This window comes from Bison bison, unplaced genomic scaffold (genome assembly GCF_000754665.1).
Source record: "Bison bison bison isolate TAMUID 2011002044 unplaced genomic scaffold, Bison_UMD1.0 scf7180017864037, whole genome shotgun sequence".
NCBI classification, from domain to species: domain Eukaryota; kingdom Metazoa; phylum Chordata; class Mammalia; order Artiodactyla; family Bovidae; genus Bison; species Bison bison.
The window spans coordinates 4,760,822-4,775,054 of record NW_011494609.1 but is presented as its reverse complement, the minus strand read 5'-3'; the positions used below and the strand labels follow the sequence as shown (position 1 = coordinate 4,775,054).

The 14,233-nt window shown below is 46.0% G+C and overlaps 1 protein-coding gene across 1 annotated transcript in view; it reads right to left on the bottom strand.

The window, feature by feature from the left end:
* Window positions 1–3,904: 3,904 nt before the first annotated feature.
* The window catches only part of TDRP (testis development related protein), a 48,573-nt gene continuing 38,244 nt past the window's right edge, over window positions 3,905–14,233 (bottom strand). The window contains exons 3-4 of the mRNA XM_010834982.1: window positions 7,745–7,848; window positions 3,905–6,436 (exon numbers count right to left, since the gene is read on the bottom strand). Coding sequence (XP_010833284.1) covers window positions 6,091–6,436; window positions 7,745–7,848 — 450 coding nt within the window. The 3' untranslated portion in view covers window positions 3,905–6,090. The remainder of the gene's footprint in view (window positions 6,437–7,744; window positions 7,849–14,233) is intronic.

Below are 14,233 nucleotides of genomic sequence, written 5' to 3'. Positions count from 1 at the left end.
CCTGTGTGTGAATCAGGTGGAAGCTTTTCATAAAACCATCAACGGCATATATATTGTTTTCATTTTACAACCAGCTCTTTTTTTCACAAGAGTTTGTAGAAATAACGGTTTTTATTGGTGACACGGTACCATGCAGCTGGAAAGAATCACTCTGTGATCAGCAACACTGCACAGGTGCTTCCATCCATCTGATGATGCTCTCCTCACGTCAGACAAGCAGCAGAGCCCGGGAAGCAAGTCAGAAATCTGCAGGGACATTCCCAGAGCAGTGGCGAGAGTGGGTGGTGGCATCTTTCTCCCCTGAAGACGGATGTGTGAAGAGGCTGTGAGGTGGGGGTGTTCCTCCTGAAAGCTTCCTGATCACTTTTATCTCTGTTCTACTTTTGGCAAATTACCTAATGTGTGTTTACTTTTGGGGTGTTGGTCTTTTTTGTGTTAATTTCTTAAGAAGACATTAACCTCTTGAAGTGAGTTCTTCCCCCTCAACAACATGAAAAGTCTTAGGAGACGTGTGTAGCTGTCCCCCATTAATCAGCCCATCTCCACAGGCTGTAGATGTGCTTGGACCGGAACCCACATACAGGGGTCGGCAGGATTTCCAGCAATTGTGTGGGGCGGGGATGTGACTGGGGTACAGTTGGGGAGGGGCAGACAGACCATGCACACTGTCCCTGGGCCCCGACCAGTCGTTTCCCCATGATCGAACGGCATAGATCAGGAAGAGGGGTGTTGTCCTGGGCCGCAGCTTTTTGTGGCATTCCTGAGCATGGTTCCATGCCCATGATGTGGCACCTGCATGTCCTCTGTGCTCGCTGGACAGCTGCAGGGGACCCGCAGCACCCCTGTGGGAAGCCTGGCCCCCGGGAAGTGCCATCAGCACATCCATGGTGTCCGTCTTGGCGTTGAGGTACATTTTCCCACCCGGGTTGTGACTTGTGGGTCAGGAGGAGCCACGGTAGGTTCTGCAGCTGACACAGGAGCTGCTTTTGGGGCTTCACAGAGTTGGCTGTGCATGGTCAGGGCTGTCCACAGAGAACCACGTCTCTTTTTGGGACAGTATTGAAGGGTTTGGTGTTAGTTTTGCTGTAAATGCCACTTTTAGAATCATACACAAACAAGATGTAAGGTATTTGTAGACTGATCCTGTATCCTCTTCAGAAAGAAAGTGAAGTCACTCAGTCATGTCTGACTCTCTGCGACCCCGTGGACTGTAGCCTACCAGGCTCCTCTGTCCATGGGATTTTCCAAGCAAGAGTACTGGAGTGGGTTGCCATTTCCTTCTCTAGGAGATCTTCCCGACTCAGGGATTGAACCCACGTCTCCCGCATGGTAGCCAGACGCTTTATCGTCTGAGCCACCAGTGAAGTCCTCTTAACTTTGCTGCTTTTGAAGCTGAAACTCCAATACTTTGGCCACCCAATGTGAAGAGCTGACTCATTTGAAAAGACCCTGATGCTGGGAAAGAATGAAGGCAGGAGAAGGGGACAACAGAGGATGAGATGGTTGGATGGCATCACTGATTCAATGGACATGGGTTTGGGTGGACTCCGGGAGTTGGTGATGAACAGGAGGCCTGGCACGCTGTGGTTCATGGGGTGGCAAAGAGTTGGACACGATTGAGTGAACTGAACTTTGCTGAAATCACTAAATGGATCTGGTGGTAGTTTGTAGACTCCCTGGGATGCGGATGTACATTGTGAGGTCTGCACATGAAGGAGGCTCATCACTTTCTTTCAGCGGGATACTCTTTTTTCCTTCCTCGCCAGCTTTAATGCCAGATCCCCATGGGTGAGGACGGCAGTCCCTGGGGGCTGTCTGTCCTTCACCTGTCGGTGTGCTGCAAGCTGGGCGTCTCTGGGCGCCTCAGGGTGAGGTGCTCCCTTCCAGCCCCATGTTGTTGGGGGCATTTTACATGGAGGGGTGTTGGGTTTTGTTGAGTTCCCTTTCTGCATCCACAGAGGTGGTCACGTGTTGACTTGTTGGCTGAACCAGCCTTGCACTTGGTGGTTTTAGTTTGTTTCTCTGGATCGGACTGCTGAAGATACGCTGCGTAATTGGCATCTTTTAGTATCTGTCTCATTCACGTTGTAGCATGGCTTAGGCTTTCCCTCCCTTGTGGGCTTTCCTGTCCTCCACATTCTGCTTCTTCATCACCACTGATGTGGAGGTGCTCCCCTACTTTGAGCTGCTGTGAACATGCTATACAAATCTCTCTTTGGAGATATACCCACAAGTGGGATTGCAGGACCGTGTGGTAAATACATGTTTAATATTTTGAAGAACCACCATACTATTTTCCATGGTGGGAATGTAAAATGGTGCTGCCTCTGATAGTGTGGAATAGTTCCATTTCTCGCCATCCTTGTCCTCGCCAACACTTGTTAGGTTGTGGCATTGAGTTTTTGGTTTGATAGTCGTCATCCAAATGGGTGGGAGGTGGTATTTCATTGTGGCTTTGATTTGCATTTCTTGTGATGGTGAGCATCTTTTTCTACGCTTGTTCAAGAACTTGCCTGCCTTTTAATTGAGTTGTATGTGGTTTTGTTGTTGAATGTAGAAGGAACTATTATAGCTGGACACTTAAGGCCTTATCAGCTAGATGACTTGAAAATGTTCTGATTCTCTAGGTTGCCTTTTTCACTCTATTGATTGTGTTCTTTGGGGGCACAGACTCTTCACAATATGAACTGAAAGACATTTAGGTTAGAGCAGTGCTTTTTCTGCAAACTTAAGTGCATTCAGCTGGCTGAACAGTCTGGCAGCTGGCCAGCACCAACTGGACTGGGCTGGGCTGGGCTGGGCTGGGACGCAACACAGTTACAAACCATAGAACACAGGTGTGGGGACGTGCACTCACCACAACAGCATCAGGTGCAGTCCCCTCAGACACTCGTGGGGAAGCAGCAACTACAGGAAGTGGTGGTATCTGTCTTTGGGGCATGGTGCCATGGAAGCCCCTCAGAGGGTTCCTTGCCTCACACTCACCACCAGAACCACACTTCTGCCATACAGCAAGTGGCAGCCACTGCCTTGGTCAGTCATTCAGCACCATCTGCACCCCCTGTGGGCTATTTTATCCGTTACAAAAATTTTAGCCAGTTCCTGTCTTCAAGCTTCTTATAGTGTCCTGCCTGTCTTTTGTTCAGTCAAGTATCAATTGAGACTTAACCATAAAATCTGGAAATAAGCTAAATGGCTAGAAGTAAACTGGGAGAGTGAAGAGAAGGCCCTTTGCCTGCACAAGAGTCGGAGCATCTGGTGAAGTGAGTGAGAACCCGAGGGTCGGGGTATGAAGCTACCACAGAGCCACAGGCCCCCAGGGGAGGGTGCAGAGCAGGACCTGGGGGAGGGCACGGGCCACGAGACTGGTGAGGACAAGGCTGCCCGGGACACACACCACTGGGAAGGAGTTTGGTGGGATGCGCACTCACCACCTGGCTCGAGACAGCACTGCAGGTGCTACCCAGGTCCTAACGGGAGTCAGCGTATCTCTCCAAGAGGCTACTGTTTGGAAAGAAGAGATGAAACCTTAAAAGACTATTAAAGAACCTACTCAGGCTGGCGGTTGAAGGGGAGGCTTGCTTCAGGCTCCCCCTCCTCAAGTGACGGGGAAAAAGCAGGGCCCAGGGCGGGTGGCTCAGACGTGGGGCTCTGCTGCTGCTGCTGCTAAGTCGCTTCAGTCATGTCTGACTCTGTGCGACCCCATAGCTGGCAGTGCCTATTACTCCAAACAGCATCCGAAGGCCGTTCATATGTAAAAGCTACATCCTGATGACTGAGGTTGAAGTTGGTCATTTATCCATGAATCTACACATTTCGTTGGCATCTTGAAAGACACTGAAACTGTTGAGAAGATGTCATCAGCTCTAAGTCGTCAGAAGCAGATGTCAATAACCATGCAAACTAACAGGATATAAACCATGTTTTTATTTTTAAAAAACTTCAGCATTATGGATGAATTCAACTTCCTTTAAAACCAGTCACTTTCCTGTTAATGACAAAACAACAGGCAAAAGAGCAGACACGTCACTCTTCAGAGAAGCTGTGCAGTTTACAGAATTTAGACAGACCCGCTCTCTTGTCAGCCAGTGAACAAAATAAAGTTGCTTTGGTAAATTCCATCAAGAAAAAAATATCTTTCCCCCAAAGCACACCAATAAATATTTATATTAAAATCCACAGAGTTATTTTAATCAGATACAACAGAAGAAAAATTCATTTTTACATTAATGTTTGTAGATAAGAAAAGTATTATTCACGTGCATAATCCAACCCCACTCTGGCTTGCATTCGGTTGTGAGGAATGAGGGGTATGAGGGGCCGTTCTGCCAGCTGTGCATCACGTGTGTCCCCAAGGGGATCACAGGCACTTAGCATCATAGCACACTGGCACAGGCTCCCCGAGCTGGAGGCTGTCCCACCTGCCCCCCACCCCGAGCACTCTGCCCAGAACCTCAAACACACAAGTCCCTTCCCTGCACCTCATCACAGGATTAGCCCAAGATGAGCCCGAAGCTCCTGCTTCAGACAGCTCATCTCAGTCACAGCAAGTGTCTCTAGGGAGAAGGACTCCAGTCAATGAGCTGAACTGTTTACCTGAGGAAACACGGTTTTCAACTCCGCTATTAACCACTTCAAGGTTCTAACACAAACAGGATTTTACCACCACTCACATGTCCCCCTTTCAAGGCTCGGTGAAGTAAACTTGTCTATTAGAGAGAGAGGGACATGGGTGATTTTGACAGACGCTACACAGATGACAGACACAGATGGTTAGGTGACACATGTGGATTGTGGCTAGACGGCTGGTAGTCAGATGACAGGGTGTACACAGACTGAGCGACCGAGAAATGGCAGGTGGCAGGCAGGCACTCTGTCACCCCCTTCACCCCTCGGAGTCCATGGAAATGCTAAATGGCACCCCTTGTGTGGAACAGCACAGAACTGCTCACTGAATACCTTGAAGATAGTGGCTCTCACAAGACAGGAATGCACAGTGTAACTGGAGGTTTTTCTTTTTAACCAAAAACCCCTATATCTGTTCTGACCTCAGAGACACGTGGTCCTCCTGTGGGTTGGGTCTGTCTTGCTGAGGATACACGTGCTGTGTACCTGACCTGGGGCCCACCTGTCAAGGAGACGACAAGCAAGTTCAGAGACACAAGAGATGCTCAGTGACGCTCCCGAACCAGCCACAACACACAGCTTCTCAGGGTCCAACAGTCTCATTTGAAAAAACAAAACCCTGGGTGTTACAGAAAAGAGGCACTTTCAGCATTTTACCTACAATTTCAACTCTTAACTAGCAAGTTAATATTTTCCAAACAAATTTAAGTGTCAAGTTATTAAAACTGATCCATGCTTTATATCATTCTTTAGTCTGCAATCAAAATAAGAACAAACTTTAGAAGAAAAGAAACATCAGTATTTAAAAGTTCAGGAACCTCAAGATGGGAACACTGTCACCATCTCATATGCTTGTGGGAGGTGAAGCTGTGTTTGCAGACAGTGTATTTCTGGGGATCAGATAACAGCCTTCACTTCTCCAGCGTTTAATTTGCTTGCATATTTTACGGTTTAATACAAACAAAGAGCTAGCACAATGTGACGTGACCTTTGGAAGATTCACGTTACACCTGGATTGCAGGTTTCTGACAACAGAAGTGTGTGGCCGCTACATTCTTGTGTCATAGGATACAGGTATGTGCTACATGCAGAGACAGGGATCAAGTCACAGAACACAGAACCGCAACTCAGGACACAGAAAGACAGTTTTGTGGCAAAAAGCAAATCCCCACTGCGGTGAACTTCCCATCTAAGGTCAGCAGCACACGGATGACAGGTGGACCCTGTGCGTGTCCACTGAGAAATCACAGGACGCCTGGAATTTCCTCACTTGGCTTTTGAAGAGGAAAGCCAAATGAAACCGCACAGAGCAGATCCTCTGTGATTTTCATCTGGGAAAGACCAAACGGAACACTATACTAATAAACACCACGACACCGCAGACTCTAGGAATGTGAGGGAGATGAGATACAAAGGTGCACGATCAGGCAGACTTTGGTGTGAGGACACGCGGGGGCTGGGCGGTCACTCAAGCTCCTCCCAGTCGTCCGTCAGGTGGCCTCTGCTCTGCCGGCGGATGCTGACCAGCTTCCCGGCCGACCTGAGGCTCCAGCGCGAGCTGCTCCCTGCGCCGGCCAGGCTGGTGTACTTGCTAGAGCCCTTGGTGTCCTCCTGCCAGCCCGGCCGAGACACACGGTCACTCACAGGGCCGCCTGAGTCTGCCGCCACGTCTTCAAGGGCAAGTTTCGGAGGTTCCCAACCTTCTATCTCATCTGGTTTCTTGGACTGTATGTTCTGTTTCAAAACCAAATTGTCCCAAAATCCAGACTTCTTCTCTGTCTTCAACTCTTCTTTTAATCGTAAGTTAGTGCTACAGGAGATGAAAGAGTTAAGTGTTGGTGATCAGTCATCTTAGGATGTCAAGTTGTGTTTATTTTATAAATAAACAGATAGATGTGTAAAACCTGAATATTAATATGGAAAAATCAGTCAGTACACGTGATTAATAAAATTTGTGAATGCCATATTTAAGGTACCACCACTTGGCAAAACTCAAGCAATGTCAGCCTCAGGGAGAAGACAGAAAAGCAAACTGTCTCAAGGCACACAGAAGGCTGAGCCTGTCTCTGAAGATACGTGAGAAAAGAGGCCCCAGATCCCAGATTCAGAAAAAGAGATTATTCCCTGTACCAAGTCGGTTTGCCACAGGCTTATTCAGCTGCAGCCTCAGATGTTCAGAGCTCAGAGCACTGTGTGCCCTGAGGAAAATGCAGCCAACTGGAGTGGGTCCCCACAAACGACACAGCACCCTGGCCGAGAGTCCCCTGGCCTAGCTGCGGAGAGCATCCCCAGAACATAGGCCCAAACTTCCAAGTCTTGTTTAACTGGACTGAGGGGCAGAACACAGGCACAAGTTCAAGGCCCCCAGGAGATGCTGGCCTGTTAGCTGCTACCCAGACAGCCCAGAGGACTGACTTACACAGTCCTCAAGGAGAGGGTGGGGAGGTCACAATCACGTGGTCAGAGGAGGGGGAGGACTGGATGGCTCTGATGGGTCCTGAGTGCTGCCAAGGTGCCCTGTCCACGGAGGAGCAGCCTCTCTATGGTCAGATTCCCCAGGATTCACCTGCTGTTGGCAACACCATTTATATTTTCAGATTTAAATTTATATTTTCATCTTTAAGTACATTTTTTTGTTGGCCATGCCACACAGCTTGTGAGATGTTAGTTCACCCACCAGGGATCAAAGCCAGGTCCACAGCAGTGAAAGCACCAAGTTTAAACCACTGGACTACCAGGGAATTCCCTAAATATATATTTTTTAAATTCAAAATATTTAACTAGCAGCATTGTCAGCACGTAAGTATAGTTTACAGGCAATCTTTGCATTTTTAACTGGGTTTTTCCTTGATTCTCTAGAACAGCTGCCACCTGCCCACCTTAAACATGTGGCTACCATCTGCTTTAAGGCTTGTAAGTTCAGTTTACAGCTGGAAGTTCAAGAGCTGGTCTGAGAAGCTTTTAAAATTTTTTTCCATTTTTCCATAGTCTTTCAAAGTGCTTATACTTAGAACAACTCATTTCCATCTCCTCACAAGGGAGGAAGCCCCTCTTGTCCCCTCTCATGGCCCTGCCCTCTGTCTCTGGAATGCCTGCTCCCCTGACAGCGGCTACTCACGCTCTGGACTTGGGGGATTTTCGCCCTTCCAGCAGCTGCTGCTCGTCATCCTTGTTAAATAGAGAAGTCACTTCTTTCCAGCCTCGGAAAGTTGCTCCTGGAACCTAATGAAAGGTTAAGAGAAGATCAGACCTGACGCAGTGAATACACAGGTCCGAGTCGTGTCACCCAGTGGTCATGAAGCTGACACTTCAGCAGAGAAGCTGGCCCACACCGCCTTATCTGTGTGTCTGCACAGCGAGTTCTCCCATCAGCTGCAGGCAACCTCCATGCGGCTGAAGACAGTCACCCGCGTTTAGTAACTTCAGCCAAACGAGATCAGGTTGACGGGGCTCCCAACCGAGGGCGGAGGGGTACTGAGGGGTGGGGAGGCTGCACCACCACACATTTTGTAGATTCTTAGAAATGATTTTGTTACTTTTTCATTTCTGAAATCAGGATATAATTAACGCCTGGCACCTTAGATTCAAAGAAATACAGTAATAAGAAGGCAGGGATGGAGAAAAGGAAGTGCATCTGCAGGGCTCTCCTGTCAAGTGCCTTTTCCTGGAGTCACTGATGGCTCTGGAGCCTGAAATCACAAAACAGCAGGCAAATGTGACACCACCTAGTTCAGTCGCTCAGTCGTGTCCAACTTTTTGTGACCCCATGGAATGCAGCACACCAGGCCTCCCTGTCCATCACCAACTCCCAGAGTTCACTCAAACTCATGTCCGTTGTGTTGGTGATGCCATCCAACCATCTCATCCTCTGTCATCCCCTTCTCTCTCCATACATGACCACAGGAAAAACCATAGCCTTGACTAGATGGACCTTTGTTAGCAAAGTAATGTCTCTGGTTTTTAATATGCTGTCTTGCTTGGTCATAACTTTTTTTCCAAGGAGTAAACATCTTTTAATTTCATGGCACCTAAGGGATAAAACTTCAGTAACTGACCCTAAAGAAATGTGGTACCTATAAACGTTTTATCAGAGAATTCAAAATAACCCTATTGAAGTTTAGTGAACCACAACACAAAGGTAACTAAATGAAATTAGGAAAACAACACATGGAACAAATAGGAACCATAAAGAAAAAATCTTAGAACTGAAAACACAAAACAAAAATTTTAATAGGGTCAAAAATAGACTTGACAGTGCAGAGAAACAAAGACATCTGAAAGTATCCAGTAAGAGAAAAAGAAAAAAAGAATGACAGAGAATGAAGAAAGTCAAAGGGACTTGTGGAACACAATCGGTACAGAATAAAAGAGAAAGGGACAGAAAGTATACTTAAAACAATAAGGACTGAAAATGTCTCAAACCTGGGGGGAGAAATGGATATCCAGATCCATGAGACCAAAGGACCCCAGATAAGTTGAACCCACGTAGATCGGCACCAAGACACATAATTAAATTGTTCAAAAAGAAAGAATTTTGAAAGTAGTGAAGGAGACTACTTACATACAAAGGAACCCTTCACCCCAATATGGAGAGATTTCTCAAGAGAAACTTGTCAGGCCAGGAGAGGATGAGATGATATAGTCAAAAGATATTTTAACTACTAAGCATTTTCTTAATTTACTTACTGAATTATAATTACCATAGGATATGGAGAAGGAAATGGCAACCCACTCCAGTATTCTTGCTTGGAGAATCCCATTGACAGAGGAGCCTGGCAGGCTACAGTCCATGGGGTTGCAAAGAGTCGGACATGACTGAGCGACTTTACACTCACACTCATTATAACAAAAGAAAAAAACCCTATCAACCAAGATTTCTATATCAGCAAAACTGTTCTTCAGAAATGAGGGAAGATAAAGACTCTCCCAAACAAACAAAAGTGAAGGGAGTTTGTCAGCACTAGACCTGCCTAACAAAAAATGCTTAAAGGAGTTCTGTGAGTGAAAATAAACACAAAGCTAGAGTACAACTCACTAGGACAGGTAAATTTATACTCAAGAGTAATACAGTAATCGTGGTACATAAATCACTTATAATTCTAATTTAAAAGTATAAAAAAAGTACTAAAAATAATTCCAACTACAGTAATCTGTCCTTGGATACACAAAAATATATGTAAACTGTAATGGGTTAACAAGACCCAACTATAAGCTTCCTACAAAGAGTCTCACTTTAGCTTTAAAGACACACATAGCCTGAGTGAATGGATGTAAAACTAACATCAAGCAAATGGTGAACCAAAAACAGTAGGGATAGCTATACTTATGTAACACAAAACAGACTTTACAAATGGTGAAGAGGGACAAAGGTCACTATATAATGATAAAGGGGTCAGTTCTATCAAGAAGATCCAGTTATTAAATATTTATGCACCCAATACTGGAACAAGTAAATGTATAAAGCAGAAATTAACAGAATTCCCTGGTGGTCCAGTGGTTAGGACTTAGCCTTCTCACTGCTGAGGGCCTGGGTTTGATCCCTCGTTGGGGAACTAAGATCCCACAAACTGCATGGTGCAGCCAAAACTACTGCTGCTACTGTGCTAAGTCGCTTCAGTCATGTCTGACTCTGTGTGACCCCATAGACGGCCGCCCACCAGGCTCCCCCGTCCCTGGGATTCTCCAGGCAAGAACACTGGAGTGGGTTGCCATTTCCTTCTCCAATGCATGAAAGTGAAAAGTGAAAGTGAAGTCGCTCAGTCGTGTCCGACTCTCAGCGACCCCACGGACTGCAGCCCACCAGGCTCCTCCGTCCGTGGGATTTTCCAGGCAAGAGTACTGAAGTGGGGTGCCATTGCCTTCTCAACTACTGCTAACAGCTAAAAAGAGAAACTGCAGTACAATAATAATAGCTAGCGAATTTAATACCACACTCTCAACAATGGATAGAGATCAGACAGAATCAATATGGAAACAGTCTGAACAACATTACAGATGAAATGAACCTCACAAACACATATAGAATATTCTATAATGTGACTGCATTATACATTTATATATATATATAAAATACACATTCATTTAAGCACACATGGAACCTTTTCTATGATAGACCATATATTAGGCCACAAAACAAGTCTGAGCAAACTTAGGAGACTGTAAGCATAGTATCTTTTTTGACTGCAACATATACCATCAGAGGAGGAAAAGTGGAAACTGCATGCAAACTAAACAATACTCTCCTGAACAACATCAAAGAGGAAACAAAACTGTATCTTGAGACAGACAAAAAAATACAACATACTAAAACTTACAGGATGCAACTAAAGCAGTTCTAAGAAAGAAGTTCACAAGACAAAATAACAATCCTGAATAACATAACTCTATGCCTTAAGCGTGAGAAAAAGAACAAACTGAGCACATGCGTGAGAAAAAGAACAAACTGAGCACAAAGTAAAATGGAGTGATAAAGAGGAGAAACAGAGACACGAAAATGACAGAAGAGTTATAAAACTAAGAGTTGGTTCTTTGAAAACGAAAACAAAATTGACAAACCTTTAGCTAGACTCACCAAGGAAAACAAAGAACCAACTTAAAATTCTAAATGAAAGAAACATTACAATTGATACCATGTAAAATAAGGATCATTAGAAGTTACTGTGAGATTACAATTGATATTACCCTGCTCCCCAGATGGGGGCTCTGCATTCATCCGGCTGACCCTTTTAATCTGTTAGGATGACACTCAGCAGTAAACTCTACAGAAACTCCTTAGACTAAGTAGAGAAACAGCTAAGGCTTCACGTGGCTTGCTCTGAAAACTACATACTGTACAATGGTCTGCTGTGGACCTGCTCCTCAGTGGGAATGCACAGATCAAAGTGACTCACCAGCAGAGCACAAGAAGACATGCAGTTGTTGTAGAGTGTGTGATGCTACAAATGCATTTACTAATAGTAACAAATACATGTAGTAGTCCTAAAATGTGAAAAATGTTCCTGATCAACCACCAATTAAACTTTGAGTTCTTGGTTTGTTTGGTCACTTGTGCAACAATGTTTGTATCTTTTCAATACCCAAATCAGTTGGCAGTCAACTCAATTATTCATGCTAATAGAAGAGAAGAGAGAGGTTCCTGATTCAAAGCCAAGTGCATCTGTGTGCCAAAAGCATTGAGCAGGAAAATGCACTGTGGAATCCCGAGGGGGTGACCCGAACGTCTGTCAGCTGAGGCCTCTTTAGGCAGGCAGAAGGGGCTTTGGGGACTAACCCAAGCCCACCAGCTAGACCCCAACGTGCTACCAGCTGTCCGTGCATATCTGGGGACTCACACGCTCACTTTTTGTACATGTGACATCTGTGTACATGTGTGCATATTGACACGTCCTGTGTTTATACATTATATGCAGACAAGACCTCTAGAGGGAGGAGCAAGAGCTGTCAACTGGAGAACTGGGTGGCAGGCAGAGATGAGACTTACCACATCCCCTTCAGTCCATTTTCAGTCTTAGATCATGTGTCCCTGCTGGAAGGAGCAGGAAACAGGGCATCCTGGAGTGGTGGACTGGCCACGGGAGGAGGTGGCCCCAGGAAACTAAACGACAGATGGTGGGCAGAAAGAGCATGAGGTGTTGCCAGGCAGATACTGAGTTTTCTGGGAGGAGGAGAACAGGGAAAGCCACCAGATAGAAACTGGTACAGGACAGAGCTCAGACACTCAAGATATAAATGCAGTTAAGAGGAGTTTCGTGAGGAAAATCAATAAAAGGCAGATGCGCAGTGGGCACAAGAAGCAGCCCCCAGTTCAGAACAAAGCTCCCCTCAGCCACTGGAGGACACTGCCCGCCTGGACACTGCAGAGAGGCCCATGTCCAGCAATGCAGCCTCAGATGTCGGCAGATGTCAGCCTCTGACCCACAACAGAGGCCTTGACAAGTGGTGTTTTCCAGGGGCTGAGGGCAGGTAAGTGCGTACCCAGAAATCTAACTAGTCCAATAAAACACACCTCCCCCTGCGCCCTGGGAAACACCTCTCTGATGGAATGGAAAAGACTACTCTGAATAGCGCGCTCCTCTGAAACACAGTAGCAAAGAGCAAAGAGTCCACAGGCACAGGGCTCAGTCTCTAGGGAGACAGCTTTCCACAGGGTCCCACTGCAACATGAGACAGGCACTGAGCTTGCAAACCTGCTCGCAAGTATCTTGAGAAAGAGCTTCAACATTAACAGTGGTAACTTCTGAGAGCAGAATTCATGGTGGGGAGGGGAGAAATGGGTACTCTTCTTTTAATTATAAACTTCACAGTTCTTTCTGAATTTGAAAAACAAAAAGACAAGCTACTTTGCTAGGAAAGATTGTAATGTATAATGATAAAAATCTAATGTCTTCAATATAAAGAATTTTATAGAACAATTAAAAAAAAATCAAACGACCTAGTAGGAAAATGGGCAAAACAAAACAGAATCTTTTGACTTGGGAAGGCTCTCTGAGTATGTGGGAGAAGCCAGTCATGTGACTAGGTCTTCACCCCGGTGTCTCAGGAGGAGACCCTGTCAGGTGAGCCTTCTGGTTCTGGAGAAGGGTGGGCTCTGGGCCTGAAAGGACTTGGATCTTCTGTCACAGACAGCATCCAGCAGCTCTGCACGCCCTGCTGACCAGGACACTGCTCGGTAACATGCCCTTTTTTCCATTGGTTTTCTTTCTCTTGTTTAGCTTTGGGGTGCAGTCAGAAAGTGTTATTAAGAGTCTTGAAGCTGGTAAAAAGTCCCCAGCAGATCTGTTTACCACATGAGGTGTGAACTGAGATCTCCAGGAGGCACAGGGTAGCAGGCACTGTCCCCAGAGAGGTGGGTGGGTCTCTGCACCCGCTTGGGCACCACCACCTTGTCAGCACCCAGCACCTCAGCGGGGAGAAGGCCATTGCTTGGCTGCCCCGTCAGCACTCAGCCGCCTGCACGCTCGGTTCCCTGTGAGCATTCAGCCCTCTACATGCCTGGTTCCTCAGGAGCACTTGGCCGTCTACGCTCCCAGTCTCCCGCAAGCACTTGGCCCTCTATATTCCCAGTTCCCTGCAAGCACTGCCCGCCTACACTCCGGGTCCCCGACTTCTTTGTGCTTCACTGTCTCAGGAAGCGAACACAGAGATCTTGGTGCATTTAGAATCTAACACACCAGAAGCTATTCAGAGACAGTGATGAGACGTAAAACAAAACAACTTGTCCTCTGCTTTTGCACATTTGGGAACCAAACATAATACGTTCATTCAGAGTTTTAAACTGCATTTTCAATCATTTCATTTCTAAAAAACTTCCACTTTGTGTCCTTTTAAGAGCTATTTGAAAACTGGCTAACTGTAGTGGTAATTAATTGTGGCAATTACTTATTCAGAGTAGGATTGCAGTGGGGAAAAGCAAATTTTTCCTTTCCACACCAAATTTTTTAACAAACTGTTTAGCCGAAATAAAAATTAACCCTAAATGATGACTTAATTTATGTAACTAGTATAAATTACAACCTTCACATAATCTTGTAGGCCTGATGAAAACAAACATCATTTATACATGTGACGTACTTATGGAACTGAAAACCAGAACCTCTACACACTGCCC